This window comes from Sitophilus oryzae, unplaced genomic scaffold (genome assembly GCF_002938485.1).
Source record: "Sitophilus oryzae breed Bouriz unplaced genomic scaffold, Soryzae_2.0 scaffold_1576_pilon_pilon, whole genome shotgun sequence".
NCBI lineage: Eukaryota > Metazoa > Arthropoda > Insecta > Coleoptera > Curculionidae > Sitophilus > Sitophilus oryzae.
The window spans coordinates 2,040,478-2,056,921 of record NW_022146254.1 but is presented as its reverse complement, the minus strand read 5'-3'; the positions used below and the strand labels follow the sequence as shown (position 1 = coordinate 2,056,921).

Below are 16,444 nucleotides of genomic sequence, written 5' to 3'. Positions count from 1 at the left end.
ATAATAAAAAAAATTAAGTTTGTTTACAAAAACTTTTTATTAGGTTATGTTCATGATGTTTATTAGGCCGCAAATGCTACTTAATGGGTTGTATTTACGGACGTAAATAGAGATACGTAAATTAGGTTAAAAATATGAACATACTATACAACAAAATATAATTGGACGTTACTTTAGGGATTATCAGTGAGACGTATCCTATTCGGACAATGGGTAGACGTCGGGCTAGTCAAGTATAGGTACGTCGTGCAAGCCAACGTTGGAACGACGTTGGGAAATTAATAAAAATGGTACGTTGTTATTTTGTACGTCGACAGATCGTTGGATTTACCGACTCGGATCCAACGACGTCACTTTTAATAGGAAAGCGACGTCACCAGTCGTATCACCAGCACCCGACCTAAATTTGCACAAAGTCTGACGTCGCTTCAGGTCAGATTTAGTTCGAAGTCAGATAGATGCTACTTGGGATTATTACCTAAAAAATCCCATTATTCGAAATCGAACGCACGGCCGCAACTTAACATTACATGGGTATGGACAAGCAAAAGCAGTGCGTTACCGCAGCACGGATGCACCCGATGTCTCGATGTCGCCGATACGGTATTGCCAGTTCCGATATTATTACAGAATTATGTAAGAAACAGTCCATGTTATTTTATACGATCAATTTTAAATAACTGTGTTTTAGAAAGATTTGTATTACGCAGCAAATTAGAAATTTGCTTGACTGTCATCTGTATTGGTTTCCAAATGATTTCATTTATTATTTTATTTGACTGTAAAATCATTTTGCCACATAAAATCTATTAGGCAGTGGCAATTGGTAATCTGGCAATATTGTGTACGGTTATTGTTTTAGATAATTCGCCAGTCGTTGAGTCCTATCGGGAAGAAATAATGATTGAATGATAGACAGATTATTCGTTTTGCAGGTTTTTTTAACGTGTCTAATGATAACTAATCATGTCGTCAGATTGTGAGTGTAGTGCAGATATTAATTGCCGTTTCGAATTAATCTATAAATAATTAAATTTATTTGCTGTTATTCGATTTTTTTTTGTTTGAGTTTAAAGTTAAAATGCGTTAGACAGTAAATTTTCAGTAATGTGTTTTTTCATTGATGATTTCGAAAAGTTCACGTTCTTCTAGACACGAAAGTAGACATAAAAAAAACAAACCCTCGATGACGAATGATCCTCAACCAAAACAATGCAAGTTCCCACAAAGCTCTAAAAACAGTTGAGTTTTTAAAGCAAGAAAACATCGAATTGTTGTACCGTCCTCCATACAGTCCTAAGTCCTAACGATTCCTTTACTTTTCCAAAAATTCAGAATAAACTGCGTAGTAAAAGGCTCCAATCCCCAGAGCATGCAAAATGTTAATGTTTTGGCATGCGCCATAAAAACGCAATTTTGAAAGTACCAACATGTGAGTGGAGTAAATGATTTCAACGGATGCAAAATTGCATTTCTCTTCATGGATAATACTCCAAAAACAGGAGTGTTTAAAACTTATCTACTGTTTTTTAGGTCTATGCAAAATATAAAAGATAACTCTCGTAAATTGTTATTCAAAAGATCAAGCTAATGATTTTACACAATAAGGAATAACTGTTAGATTAATAAAGACTGATATAATTATTGAATTTCCAAAATGAACTATAGATAAAAACGTGATAATACCTACATATTTAAGCATAGATATCAATATTTCTTTTTACATGATGGTATAAAACAATTATATTATTGAAACCAAACAAAAATCATCCAATTTTTTAAAAAAATCGATGATAAAAAAGAACCATTTTTATTCTTTTTAATGGATATTCGTTTGCTTTTCCACTAAACTAAAAAACCTGCTGAAATTCAGTTCGGCAGCGTATCTGCATTACTTTTTCCGCATTTTCTCCATTCCAGAGCAACGAGAAATCCCTTGTAAATAAAGATACATCGTCAATTTAGCAAAGCGATATGGGCAAAAATGAAAAAGGACCATCGAAATGCAAAATCAAAACACAGTATAAAAGAATATTCAGGCGATGTTGGAGCTATATAGATTTTTTATTTGGATTTTAGGGTTTCCTGGATATTTTTTCGTAGTTCCTCGAATATTGCGAAGAAATTATCAAAAAATAGGAAACTCTGGCTCATTTGTGGAAATTAATATAAAAAACGGTAACAGTGCGTTTGTCATCAAAAAAGTGCTGAAAATGAAGTGTCTCTACTGAAAGAAGTCTATTTTTTGAAAAGTTGGGGTTAACGTAATTCAGCAACAGATTAAACCCGTATTTTATATGAATACTAGCGTGTACCCGCGACTTCGTTCGCGCCGAATTAATCATTTGTAATGGTGATGATAAAGCAAAGCAAGAATTTCCATTAACATACGTCAGCATGAGAAAAAACAATATGGCGATATTATTATATAACTTGGTAATATTTGAGGGGTAGTTTCATCTCGTTGGAATTTGACTTTCAAAAAATCCGTTTGCCAAAAATAAGCTTTTTACGTCAAGCAGTTTAAGCAGAATCGTGGTTAAGAAATTACCCAACTTGTTGGAACACCCTGTATGATTTTTTAAAAGATTTCAAAATATGTAAAAAAACAAATAAATTATGGTTGTCCAAGCGTTTTCCCGAAAGACTAACCGTTTTTTAAATAACAAATATTGTAATATTTGAGGGGCGTTTTCACCCTCTTGGAATTTGAGATTCGAGAAACCCCTCTTTATCGAACCTCTACAACCCAAAGTCAATCCGTCTGCCAAAAATCGCCTTTAAACGTCAAGCAGTTTAAGCAGAATCGTGATTACTCAATGGTCATATTTTACGAAACACCCTGTATAAATTTTTAAAAAATCTTAAAATATGTAAAACAACAAAATAAAATACACGTGTTTAAGAGTTTTTCCGAAAAACTTACCGGTTTTTAAATAAAAAATATTTTAATATTTGAGCTGTGGTTTCACCCCCTTAGAATTTGAGTTTCGAAAAATCCCTTCTTATCGAACCTCTACACCCTAAAGTCAATCCGTTTTCCAAAAATCAGCTTTTTATGTCAAGCGCTTTAAGCAGGACCGTGATTAATCAATGACTAGATTTTTCGAAACACCCTGTATAAATTTTAAAAAATCTTGAAATATGTAAAAAAACAAAATAAAAAAATACGTGTTTAAGCGTTTTTTCGGAAACTTGACAGTTTTTTAAATAAAAAATATTGTAATATTTGAGGGGCGGTTTCGCCCCCTGGGAACTGGAATTTCGAAGAATCCCTTCTTATCGCACTTCACCTCTACACCCTAGAATCAACCTGTATGCCAAAATTGAGCTTCTTACGTTGAGTGGTTTGAGCAGGATCGTGATTCACAGTTAGCCTGGGCCAAGATGTCAAGAAAAAAATATATAAACTTTGAGTACTTTATTTTTTAAATGCCGATACCACTGGCTTCAAAAAAATATAAAAATTAAAATCGCCGACGTACAAATTGGGGTCTCTACACAAATTTAAAAAAAAAATCAACCAAAGTAAAAAGCGCGCAAAAAGTTTTGTTAATAATAAATAACGACCATCATCACCAAAAGGTATGCTTAATGTTGCCCCCCTCCTTGTTTCTAAATCCAGGAGGTTGGGTCTCTGAACAAATTTAAATAAAAATAGAGTTTAATATAATGGAAAAAGCAAAAAAATATTTTTTTTCTAATATTTTAGCGATAAAATTTTGATCATAAATATTATTAAACAAGTAAAACTACAAACTAACAATTAAGGAAGTACAATTAATAACTTTAACACACTTAGCTATAAGTAAATAAATAAATTTTAAACATGGTTACTGTTGTAGGAAGCAACACTCCTAAGGAGATTTTTTTGACCAATTTGCCTGCCTGGCCAGGTGGAAATACCATTTGTATAAAAAACATGAACTTACTGATGATTTCCATTTAAAACTGGGCATAGATAGTGGAGGTGGATCTTTAAAAATTTGTCTGTCTTTATGTTGTTACGAAAAACCCGAAATAAAACAAGAAACACATAAAAGTACCAAAATAATAGAAACCTACAAAAATATCAGAGCAATATTTGAGATGCAACTCAATACTATTTGTGGAGTCAGTTCTTACACATTTGCCGCAGATCTAAAGTTGATAATGATTATATTGGGCCTTCAATCTTCATCATCATGCCATCCATGTGCCTGGTGTGATGTTAACTCAAAAAATTTACAGTCAAGGGGAGAACTAAGATCCATAAAAGATATTTCCAAATGGAGTACATTATGGAACGAGGAGACAGGTGGAAATTTAAAAGAAACAAAAAAGTACAGTAAGTGTACTGCTATGCTTACCTTATTGACTTTTTTAATAGTTATTTTTTGCAAATTTTAATTAAAATTTTTAGAGAATTGTGTCAACATTCCTTTAATAACTGGTGATGACGATCTTCCAATTATCAACTATATATTTATTTAGATGGGAGTTGTACAGAAAATATACGATTCTCTAAAAAAGGACTTTCCGGAAATTGCTGAAACCTGGCTAAGAATTTCTGGGCTACAATTAGACCATTACAGCAGATTTAATGGAAATAATGCCAGAAACTTGCTTAAAAAAGTTGACGTCCTTAAAGCACAAATCCTGGTACTTACTTTGTAACAAAACTTTATTTTATTATTGTTATTTGGACACTAAGCCCTTTGCTTATTTTTTTGAGACAACAAATACATAGAGGTATTTTGTGCCTTCAATGATGTGGTAGCCAGCTGTTTTGGAAAATATATTGATACCAATTACGAAGCCTATATACTGAAATTTTCCGACAAAATAAGAGATACGAAAATCAGTTTTACTCCAAAAATTCAAGCTGTTGTTCACCATATAGTGTATTTTGTTAGTATTTCACAGAAAGCATTGGGCTTTTACTCTGAGCAAGCCTCAGAGCAGGTGCATTATTCCTTTAAGTTGTTCTCAAAAAACTTTAATTCAAATCCGGCATTAAAAAACTATCAAAAAAATTTCCTTAGGAGTGTTGCTTCCTACAACAGTAACCATGTTTAAAATTTATTTATTTACTTATAGCTAGTACCTAATTGGTTTCTTCATTTTTAGTCTAAATTCAGTGTGTGTTAAAGTTATTAATTGTACTTCCTTAATTATTAGTTTTTATTTTTTCTTGTTTACTAATACTTATGATCATAAAGTAAAATTTTATTGCTAAAATATTAGAAAAAATGCAGGATCGTGATTAATCAATGACCAGATTTTTCGAAACACCCTGTATAAATTTTTGCTTTTTTGAATTATATTAAAAGTCTATTTTTATTTAAATTGTTCAGAGTTTTTTCGAAACTTGACAGTTTTTAAAAACAGGGAGGGGTTATTATTTGAGGGTTATTTACGTTATTGGGAACTGGATTTCGAAGATTCCCTTCTTATCCACTGGTACCTCTACACCCTAGAATCAACCTGTATGCCAAAATAGATTTTTTTACGTTGACATGTTTGAGCAGGATCTGTGATTAATCAGTATGTCAGTCACTTAAGGATTTTATATATTAGTATAGATTATTAAAATTTCACAGATCATTTAAAATTTTACTTTGAATTGGTCAATAAATGACAATTTAATAATGTTGAAACGATTGAGATAATACTATTTTCTCAAAATTGTATTATCTAGAATGACATTCGATGTTGTAAATATCAAAAATACATAAGTAAACATTTGAAAAGTCAAGGTTTCTTTTTTGTGGGTTCGGAAAGGAATCGTACAAACTAAAACAACCTTTTGGAGATCCTTTTTTATGGGAAAGATCGCCGCAGATAGTCGATTTCTCAACAATTTACGACAACAAAAAACCTTTTTCGTACCCCTAACAAATATTCATTCGTTTTTTCTGCCACAATCGAAACAACTTGGGAAATTCAGTCTGGGAAAGAGCCTATTTTCATTACTTTTTTCCCATTCTCTTCATTTCGCAACAATAAGAAAACTTTTATAAAGGTAAAATGTGAATTTAGCTAAACGAGATAGTATCGGAATAAAGAACACCAAACGCAAAACCCTATTTTATATCATTCTTTATTGAAGGCTTGATGGTTTACGCGTGACATCAATATACAGTTCCTATCAAATAAACTTGTAGTCACGTGATTAAGCTTGACCGGCACAGCGTTGCCCACTTTTACATATTTTCTTTTAATCAAAATATTTTAGGAAACAAAAATCAATGAATTATAAATATACAGGGTGTCCCAGAAATAAGTGCAAATATTTTAACTGGTAGTATAGTTCAACCCCAGACACACGCCTATGAGGTTTTTCTCGCGAAAAAAAATTGAAAATTCGAAATCTTTTGAAAAATTTTTGGAATTTCTTTTAGTTTTTATTTACAAAACATAATTTCTTGATCATATGGCAACATTGGTAGTAGATTAAATTTACCAGAAAGAAAATCCAGAAAAGATCCAGTCAACTCAAAATTTTAGCAAAAAATATTTTTTTTTGGAAATTTTCACTTATAATATCACAAGAGCTTAAATTATTTTCGGAAATTTTTTTGAGGGCACGAATATTTTGAAAATTATCCCGAGTCGAAGACGAGGGATAATTTTCCTAAAATATTCGTGCCCGAAAGAAAATTTCCAGGAACCCTTATAAGCTTGGGTGGTATTCGGTAAGAAAATTTCACACCTAAATTTGAAAAAAAATATTAATCCAACATGACATTTTAAAAATAATTTCAAATTTGTTAATAATATTAACAAATATTATTATATTTTTAATTAGTTACATCAAATGCTAAAACTCAAATGGGTAATATTTCAATATATAGACATTGTAGTTCATTCACATTATGATTGTAGATCTTATGTTTACCTTTTCAACTGTCAAAAAATTTCCACTAAAGTTTCGTGGCGCCTCGAAAAAATTTCCGGAAATTTTTTCAGTTGCCATGGTAACTAGTCAACATTAAAGCATGTTATTGGTTGAAAAGTAGAGGTGTGAAATTTTCAAAGTAAAATAACTCCGTTATTTTGGACTTAAATACTGGATTTAAAAAACGATAAAGATAAAATATGTTTCTTTTATCGAGATCTACCACCCCTTAAAATATTTGCACTTATTTCTGGGACACCCTGTATAAACAGTTATTATTTACATCAACAAAACACACCTTCTAAAGAGCACTTAAGGGACATAAAGGGCCATTACTACCGCTTTCCCGTTCAAAATATTCTAATAAGGCATGCCAAGCAACTAGATTTTTTTACAGCAGAGCTACTACCTGAATCCCCAGTGGGAAATTTAAACTCCAGTTAGTCAGCCCGGCGCCGAATATGTCCATGATTGGGAACAATAAAATTAAAAATTGCTTCTTCCATTACGTAACTAAAAGTTTAATTGGTATCGAACATACATAATCATAAAATATACGAAATATTAGCAAATTATATTGTACTAAGTTGTGCAGTAAAAGTAAGTTACTAGTTTTTCCAAGTAGGTAATTTTATTGCTGTAACAGAATTCATGCTAACTTTGACAACAGTAGTTATCAATGTTACATTGCAAGAAAACACAATAATGCGATATTGTTTTTAATCTAATCAGTTAGTTACTATTCAATGGCTACCACTTATTGCACTTCGAAGAATATTTTCCCATTTATAGCCAAGATACGGTTTAATATGAATTTCAAAATAATAAATATTAAATCTGGCAACTGGTTATATTAAACATTATAGAAAACTAAAACTCATAATAAAGTTACCTAAAACCATTCAGATCTTTCATAAATTCATATTTACTTATAAAAGAAATAAAGTTCTAGAATACTTACGATATATCCTTTGCCTGAGCTGCATCTACTGCTCGCCTGTAAAATAAAAGAAAAAATATAAAAATCAACATCACTTAAACTTTCAAGTTATTTACTTAGTTCTTAAAACGAAATGTTTGTTAAAAATGTAGCTCCGTTCTCTTTCGACATGAAAAACTTTGGAAGTTTTTCTTCCGAAACTTTCGTGTGCTGTAATGCAGAAAAATGAATACGCTCTGAACGCTGTTCATTTTGGATTCTATGGTATAAAAAAATTGTGTGTGCGCATATTTGAAGAGAAACTTCTTATAACAGCTATTAAATGAAGTATTTGAAGGACACGTTTGAAAAAGTATAGTTTGAGATTTTCTTTCACAAAATTTGTATTAAAATGGCCGTCTGTCCGTCTGAGGACTCCATTCAAGTACGTCTATCAACGTGCCGAGTTTGGTTCCAATCGACCCATAATTAAGAAAAATCCTGATGATTTCGTCCATTTAGAGGCATCAGTTCGAAACGTCGAGGGCGTCATCCTGTAGCCCGTCCCCAATTATGCCGAAATCGACCCACATTTTGCTTCAATATCAAATCCTTTGTCCCACGAAAGTCAGTTAGTTTAGTAAACGAAACGTCGCGTCGTATCCAACATTGCAGGGTGGGACCGTGTGCACCGTCGCTCACATAGCCTACCCACAAAATTTGGTCGCGATCGGAAAACATTAACTTTTGACGTTTCTTACGTTAAAACTAACTGTCACAGTGTCGTACATGGTTAAGTTGGCTTTGGTCCAATCTATCGACATACCAAATTTCATTTAAAAAGGGCGATATTTTCGCCATTGATGATGGTGTTTCTTGGAATAAAAAATGAAGCTTAGGTAATTACCTATAAAGGCGGGCGGCCACTGCGAGCTATACGAAACTAAGCCAAGCGAAGATAAGATTCGTAAAAATCAGCTCCCATACTTTTAAATGCAACAGCGGCCACTTGAGCGAAACTAAACGAAAATATATGAACGAAGATTTAAATCGTAGTTTAGTTTCGCTCGTTTTAGTTCGTGAGAGGTTCTAGCGAATTTTTCGCAGCGATAATTCTCTGATAGCAGAGACACAATACGAAAACGTAGCTGCAGCGAAAAATTCGCTGGAACCTGTCACGAACTAAAACGAGCGAAACTAAACTACGATTCGAATCTCCGTTCATATATTTTCGTTTAGTTTCGCTCAAGTGGCCGCTGATGCATTTAAAAATATGGGAGCTGATTTTTACAAATCTTATCTTCGCTTGGCTTAGTTTAGTTTCGCTTTTGTCCCGAACTAAAACGAGCGAAACTAAACTACGATTCGAATCTTCGTTCGTATATTTTCATTTAGTCTCGCTCGCAGTGGCCGCCTGCCTTAACGCTCCGAAGATGGATTTCGTAAGCGTATTTTTTTGAAGATTCAAAGTTCGTTTAAAAGGTAGAATCGCCAGCTATCATATTTTGGTATTTTTTTGAATTTTGCCATATTTTATGATAATAAAAAAGCCAAGCAAACATTCCTTGGCCCACAAATTTTCAGATTTTTACTAATATTTTCACTAATAATAGCTTATTTATCAAGATTTTTTTAACAGTTGTTCTTAGAGTCTCTTTAAGCAACTCAGAAAGTTTGAAGTACTTGTTTAATCACATTTTAATAAAAAACAACTATTCGTGAGTTGCCTTTTCACTTTTTTTGAAATTTCCGGAAAGTATCGTAAACAAAAGAAAATTGCATAATAACTTTATAAGTAACAAACATCAATGAGGAGTTGGAAATCAATGATAAAAGTTCAAAATTAACTGCAATATCTTGCAACTCTTTCAGAGTATATTATTCGTGTCCATTTTCCCGAAGATAATGGACTACCTTCACCATTTGGTCTAAAATATCAGCATCCAAGAAATGTCCTACGCCCCTTGATGATCTATAGGGGCTGTGGAACATGACTTACAAAATTGTGTATGACAATGTTTATGATATATGGCACCCGCACAAAAAAAAATCTTAACAAATAAGCTATTATAATCAATATCAAACCTATGATACGCTTATATAGCCTAATCTAAACTAACACAAGCTTCATTTTTTACTTTAAGAAAATTTTTGCAAATTGCATATTTTAGCAGATATTTACAAAAAACTGATTTTTCGGCCATTTGGGCCATTCGGCCACAACCTAACTTAACCTAACTCCCCAAAAGGTACACAATCCGCCTGAAAAGTCCCGGTCGACGAATTAAGCCGTGGTTTCAACCTTCATTTACTGGACTAATAATCAGAAATTAATATTTGCTCTCTAATTATTTGTTGTAATTCTTGACGGATCAAAAATTACTAAATATTCTGATAAAATACCATTTCGAACTAAACGAAGAGCACCTTTTTTACATAAAAAAAAGTCCTGATTAACTCTCATTTGTTGAAATTACTGTATATCTACTCTAATCGAAAGTGCCCTTTCAGGGCTGTTATGGAATTTTACACTATCGCCATTCGCTTTGGTATTAAAATGTGCGTAAGAGTACCAAATTTCAAGAAAAACAGTTTACCAATGTTCTTAAAAATAAACAAAATATACTACTTTTATTTACCCTTTCGGGGACTGTAACTTCTTCAGGAAGTATTTGGGGCATATGTTCATAGGAACTCTTTGATTTATTTTTATTTGTAGAATCACCCACCGAAGTTCGATACACTATTTATTTAACACCCTGTATATGAACCAACGACAAAATCCATAATTTAAAAATATACAAGTTGCAAAGTCCTAACTTCCATCCCTTTCCCTTCGCCGATGTAATATTAATCCGAAAAATTGAACTTCAAACAATGAACGTTATCTCCCTGGACGTGCTCCGGGACGAGGGAGAGGAAGAAATCTAATAAAAAGTTGGAACGGCGGGCAACAAAATCGTGAAAAGTTTTCCGGCCGGAGCCAGTATCAATATTTTAAAAGTTCGGAAGAAGCGCCGCCGAGTTCGGCACGAAAACTAAATTTAAGACTGGCTTTAATGGCAATTTTAATTTGAGTTGGAGAGTAGCCGGCAGTCGGGAGCCTTGCCGAGTTAATAAATCATCGAAACCGAGTTCGAACTGTCTTTTAGTCGATTTAAAAGTACGAGATTTTTAAGATTACTTTGCAGAAACATTTTACTTATTCCGGTCTCGAGATACTGGTACTAATTTACAACGTAAGCTTTATTTTCCGGTATTTTATCAGAATATTTAGTTTGATTTATTTTAAAAAACGGTGAACGGTTTTCAAGATATTTGCGTTTGAAGGTTTCGATGCATCGATTTTAGTAGAAGCGAAATCAGGAGATTAATTTATTTAAAACTTCTTTACACTTTATGCTTTCACTAACACTAAAATCGATCATCGTAACCTTTAAACGCAAATATCTTAAAAACCGTTCACCGTTTTTAGTTGTCATTGGGGATTTTTGCTTGGAAAAAAGTCCCGAAGTTTTGAAACTTTACAGGTTTATAGGTTTTGGGTCCCTAACTAAAATCCATAAAATGCACATTTCCAGACTTGCCGCCGGCGCCAAATTGGTATTTTGTAAATATCTCGGAAACTAGGCGTTTTTCGCAAAAAATTAAGGAGAGCAAAATTGAAGAGAATAAAATTTCCTATAAAAAAGGTTCTATGAAAATTTTTGCTAAAGTCAACCGTTTGCGCACAAAATCCCCGGAAATTTAACAATTTTGCGTAAAATATGATATACCTATATGTACAGTCGATTTTCCGAAATCAAATGTCGATTAGGGTTCACTAAAACTTGTTTTAGTTTAGTTTCTTGAATTTTGTCATGAAACAGTGGCGCATCATTAATTCGCTCATTAATTTATGAATAATTAATTTTAATTATTGAAAATGTGTACTTGTTTTCACACCACCCAAGAGGTAAAGTACATGGCGCGTTTATTTTAACGTGGTCTCCCCAGAGGCCTACTCCACCAGATAAATTAAAAACTTTAACTTATCTGCACAAGCCCGACGGACCTGGCTCATTGATGTCAAAGTCGATCGTGTCTGCTGTGCTGAGCTCATCAGGGTGGTCCCTCAATTCGTCCAACTCTTCATCTTCAGCCGCCAGAGGGATATCTACAGGCAAATCCAACTCCTCTTCATCGGATTCATCGAGTGACACTTCAGTGACGTCACAGGATTTCCCATTGTCTTTTCCCATACACAAATCATTGAACATTTTAGTCCTGCTTTTCTGCATCCGCAGGCTTTACCACAGTTGTTGGTTTTGCATTTACAGGATAAAAATGCCAATAAGGATTTTGGAGCTGGATCTGTCAACTTTGTGACTGGAAAATGCCTGTTTTTGTTTTCTTCCAACCCCATTCTTCGGCATCTCTGGTATAACGAGACCAATGCTGAACCTGGTGGTAAGTTCGCAATGAATGCTGTCCAGCACGACAATTAATTATTCATACATTAATGGGCGAATTAATGATACGCCACTGTTTCATGACAAAATTGAAGAAACTAAACTAAAACTAGTTTTAGTCAACCCTAATCGACATTTGATTTCGGAAAATCGACTATACATAATATATCATACTTTACGCAAAATTGTAAAATTTCCAGGGATTTTGTGCGTAAACGGCTGGCTTTAGCGAAAATTTTCATAGAACCTTTTTTATAGTAAATTCTATTCTCTTTAATTTTGCTCTCTTCGAATTTTTGCGAAAAACGCATAGTTTTCGAGATATTTACAAAATACCCATTTTGGGCGCCATCTTGGCAAGATGGAATGCCGTTACTAACTATAATCATGAAATTTAAATACAGATGATGATAAGATAAATGCATCTTCAGATTGTCAAAACGCTCTAAAAAATTTGATTCAAAATTGATAATTCAAAGTTGTAAGAAAATTCCAATTTATTTGGAGATAGAAACAAGATATCGTTGATATAAATACCAGGGCATGATGGTCTATAGAAAAATAAACGCGCCAAATCGCTCGCTAAATACATACGTCATTCGTGAAACCAGCAAAACCGCCGGTAAGAGTTTTTAAAAACATAAAGCTAGCTCTGTAATTAGATAATAAAAACGCTCAAAAACTAGAATAACCGCCGAATGGACACACACAAATCAACATTCTAACAGAATTTTTCAAATTAAAAAGCAGTTAACTTTTTAAGAGTCTGTCGATATCGAATGTAAATTTTTAATTTTGATTATCTCTCATTAGACTTCTTCAAAAGGACAATATTGTAGAATGCCATCTAGAGATAAGAAGACGACCACAATAAACCTATAAATATCGCACCATCATGGATTCTAATCTAACTATATCGGTTCTTGCGGTAGCAGTAAAGAGTCTCCATAGTGGAACACACTCAATTAATTTATCAAATTATCCTCAGATTGTTTAGGTGCATGTAGAATATAAAAAGGTACTTACGTCACTTAACCGATCCCGGGAGCTGTCCGCATCCCTTTCGCGAGGTGCTATCGACACCACCGACGACCCGGTAAGTCTTTCGGACGCGCGACCGCTGTCATCACTGGTTGCCGGATCCTGAGTCAATGTCAACCCCTGAAAACAAAGAAAAAATTAATAAAAAAATATCGAGACATATAGCAAACAATAAAATATATAACACAATAAGAATGTATAGTGTCCCATAGGGATATGGCCCGCAATTTAGCGAAGAGATTATTTAGATGACACTTGAATATTTAACACAATAGTATATTGTCATTGGTAGCAAATAATCATAGACAACTTAAAGCAAAGTTACGGTTTTATTTCAGGATTATTTACTTAATAGTTTTAAGAATCCAATTGTTATCTTTTATAAGCACCTGGTACATTTATACAAGTTCAAATAAAATAACATTCTTCAAAAAAAAGCAAAAACAACTTCATTAAAATATGTATCTATACTAAACTTGGCCAAAAATAAATTGGCCATATAATTTTTCTGTTTTTTTTTTCTTCTGAAAATATTAAAAATCAGTCCCAATCCTAGAACGCAATGAGTTCGAAAGCAAGTTGGTGTTTTAAGTTGATTCTCACTATACCTTCCATATCAGCTCTCTTCCGTTTACATAAAATATTATATCATGTAAATGAATAGAACAATGTACAGGGTGAGTCAACGATAGAGTAAAGTCCATTATCTCATTTGTTTCGAGTTTTACAAAAAAAAATTAAATATAAAAGTTGTAGGGAAGGTTAAGATACACATTTTAAAATTATTATAGAGTATACAAGGTGCTTCAAAAAAGTGTGGCGGATATAACATATGTTTTTTTAAATGCAACACCCTATTTTTTATTTTATTTTTAGATTCTGCGTAAAATTCCATAACTTTTTTATATATAATGTTATATGCGTAAAATTAATAGTTTTTGTAATATTTCAATTTGTTTAAACAAATGTTAAATTGCAGTGTGGTAAAAAATTGTCAGTGGTGCCATTGTTTCTGAAGTTGGAGTACCAAAATTTGGTATGAGAGTTCTATAGAGATTAAAAAGAACATATATGTTAATATATTTTAGTTAAATGCTACAGGGTGTTCAAAATATATTTATGAATTTCAACTACTTAAAATTAAAAAATCTCAAATTTTTCAAATGGGACACCCTATATATTATTATTTTTTCTGATAGATTTTACAAAACCCTTCAACTTTTATTAAGTATGTCATATACCTATTTTTAATAATTTACGATTTATTCCAATTTTTTCTGTTTTTATCCATATTTTTAATACAATTGCCCAATAAAATTACCCAACACCCCCCATGGCAACTATGATGTTATAGCGTAGGTAATTGTATTAAAAATATGAGTAAAAATAGAAAAAAATTGGAATAAATCACAAACTATTAAAAATAGGTATATGACATACTTAATAAAAGTTGAAGAGTTTTGTAAAATCTATCAGAAAAAGTGATAATATATAAGGTGTACCATTTAAAAAATGCGAAATTTCTTAATTTTAAGTAGTTGAAATTCATAAATATATTTTGAACACCCTGTAGCATCTAATTAAAATATCTTTACATAGGTCTTTTTCTATATCTCTATAAAATTTTCCTACCAAATTTTAGTTCTCCAACTTCACAAACAATGTCATTACTGACAATTTTTTATCACATTGCAATCTAACATTTGTTTAAACAAATTTAAATATTACAAAAATTATTAATTTTAGGTATATAACATTATATATAAAAAAGTTATGGAATTCTACGCCGAATCTAAAAATAAAATAAAAAATAGGGTGTTCCATTTAAAAAAAATATATGTTATATTCGCCACACTTTTTTGAAGCACCCTGTATACTCTATAATAATTTTAAAATGTGTATCTTAACCGTCTCTACAACTTTTATATTTAATATTTTTTTGTAAACCTCGAAACAAATGAGATAATGGACTTTACTCTATCGTTGACTCACCCTGTACACTATCCGTTCCGTTTCCCTTCCGTTCCATAAACTTTCCTTCCATACATTTTTCTGGCGGACGGACTACAGAGTATCGGAAGCGTTGTCAAGTTCTAACATTTGTACCTGTTAGAATTTTACTGATATTTATTTATTCTTTCACATCTTAATTAAATCTATTACCTTTTTCAAAAGATACAAATTTTTAAAATAAAACTTTCGTAATGATATAAATTGTACAATAAAAAGTATGGAACTGATACAGAACGGAAGCTTACGTATAGCGTCAATACCAATGACTAAAGAATCCAAGGACAAATAACACGCGAGAGCAAATTGTGACGCTGTCACCAAACAGTGCCGTGGCACATATTTTTCTTTACCTAGCTGTTTGAAGCAATATTTATATTTTTTGATAATTGTTTTGACTACGCCTATGGTGTATCATCCTAATTAATTACGAAAAAAATGTATTAAAATGTTAACAAAAGGTACAAAACTAGTATCGACGTATAGCACATATCAAGTACATATAGATGTTAATTGAAATTGAAGAATAATTATCGAATTCAATAAGAAAACGCTAAAAAGTTGGACTGTTTATTTACCTATGAAACGTAACTCCTGACTCTTTCTTATCGCTGCTGCTTTTACACTTGAAAGCTGAACAACTAATCACCATTGTAATAAAGTTTATACAAATTTTACTACATACAAACTATTAAAAATCGCTAAAATTGTCGCTGGTGACCAAATGATGACTCATTGTTTGCCACCAAAACAAAAGAAAAAGGTCACAAATTCTGCTGCAGCCCGTATAGGGGCGTTACATGTCCTTATATTCTTTAGTCATTGGTCAATACAATTAAAATACGGAATGGATATGGAATGGAAACGAAAGGTATAGTGAGAATCAACCTTAAATCTTAAACCCCCACACTGAAAGTGTATGTAACGGTCTATCATAACCCGACGCATTATGAACAAAACTAAATATCGTTACTACAGATCATAACCTAAAGGACTATAGACGCCTATACATTATCTATGTGAAAGGAATAACTCTAGACTTCTTCTTCAAATCAGTTAACTGCAAAACTAAGTTATTTCTGTAACAGAGTAAGAATAATTTATTACCAAATCATTAAGTAGATACCAGAGGCAAAACTTAGC

General features: G+C 32.4%; 1 protein-coding gene across 3 annotated transcripts in view; it reads right to left on the bottom strand.

Moving 5' to 3' along the window:
- LOC115879399 (autism susceptibility gene 2 protein-like) overlaps positions 1-16,444 on the bottom strand; it is a 466,988-nt gene that overhangs the window by 345,142 nt on the left and 105,402 nt on the right. For all 3 annotated transcript variants that reach the window (XM_030896221.1, XM_030896223.1, XM_030896222.1), the window contains exons 3-4: positions 13,277-13,411; positions 7,842-7,877 (exon numbers count right to left, since the gene is read on the bottom strand). In XM_030896221.1, the coding sequence (XP_030752081.1) occupies positions 7,842-7,877; positions 13,277-13,411 (171 nt within the window). The remainder of the gene's footprint in view (positions 1-7,841; positions 7,878-13,276; positions 13,412-16,444) is intronic.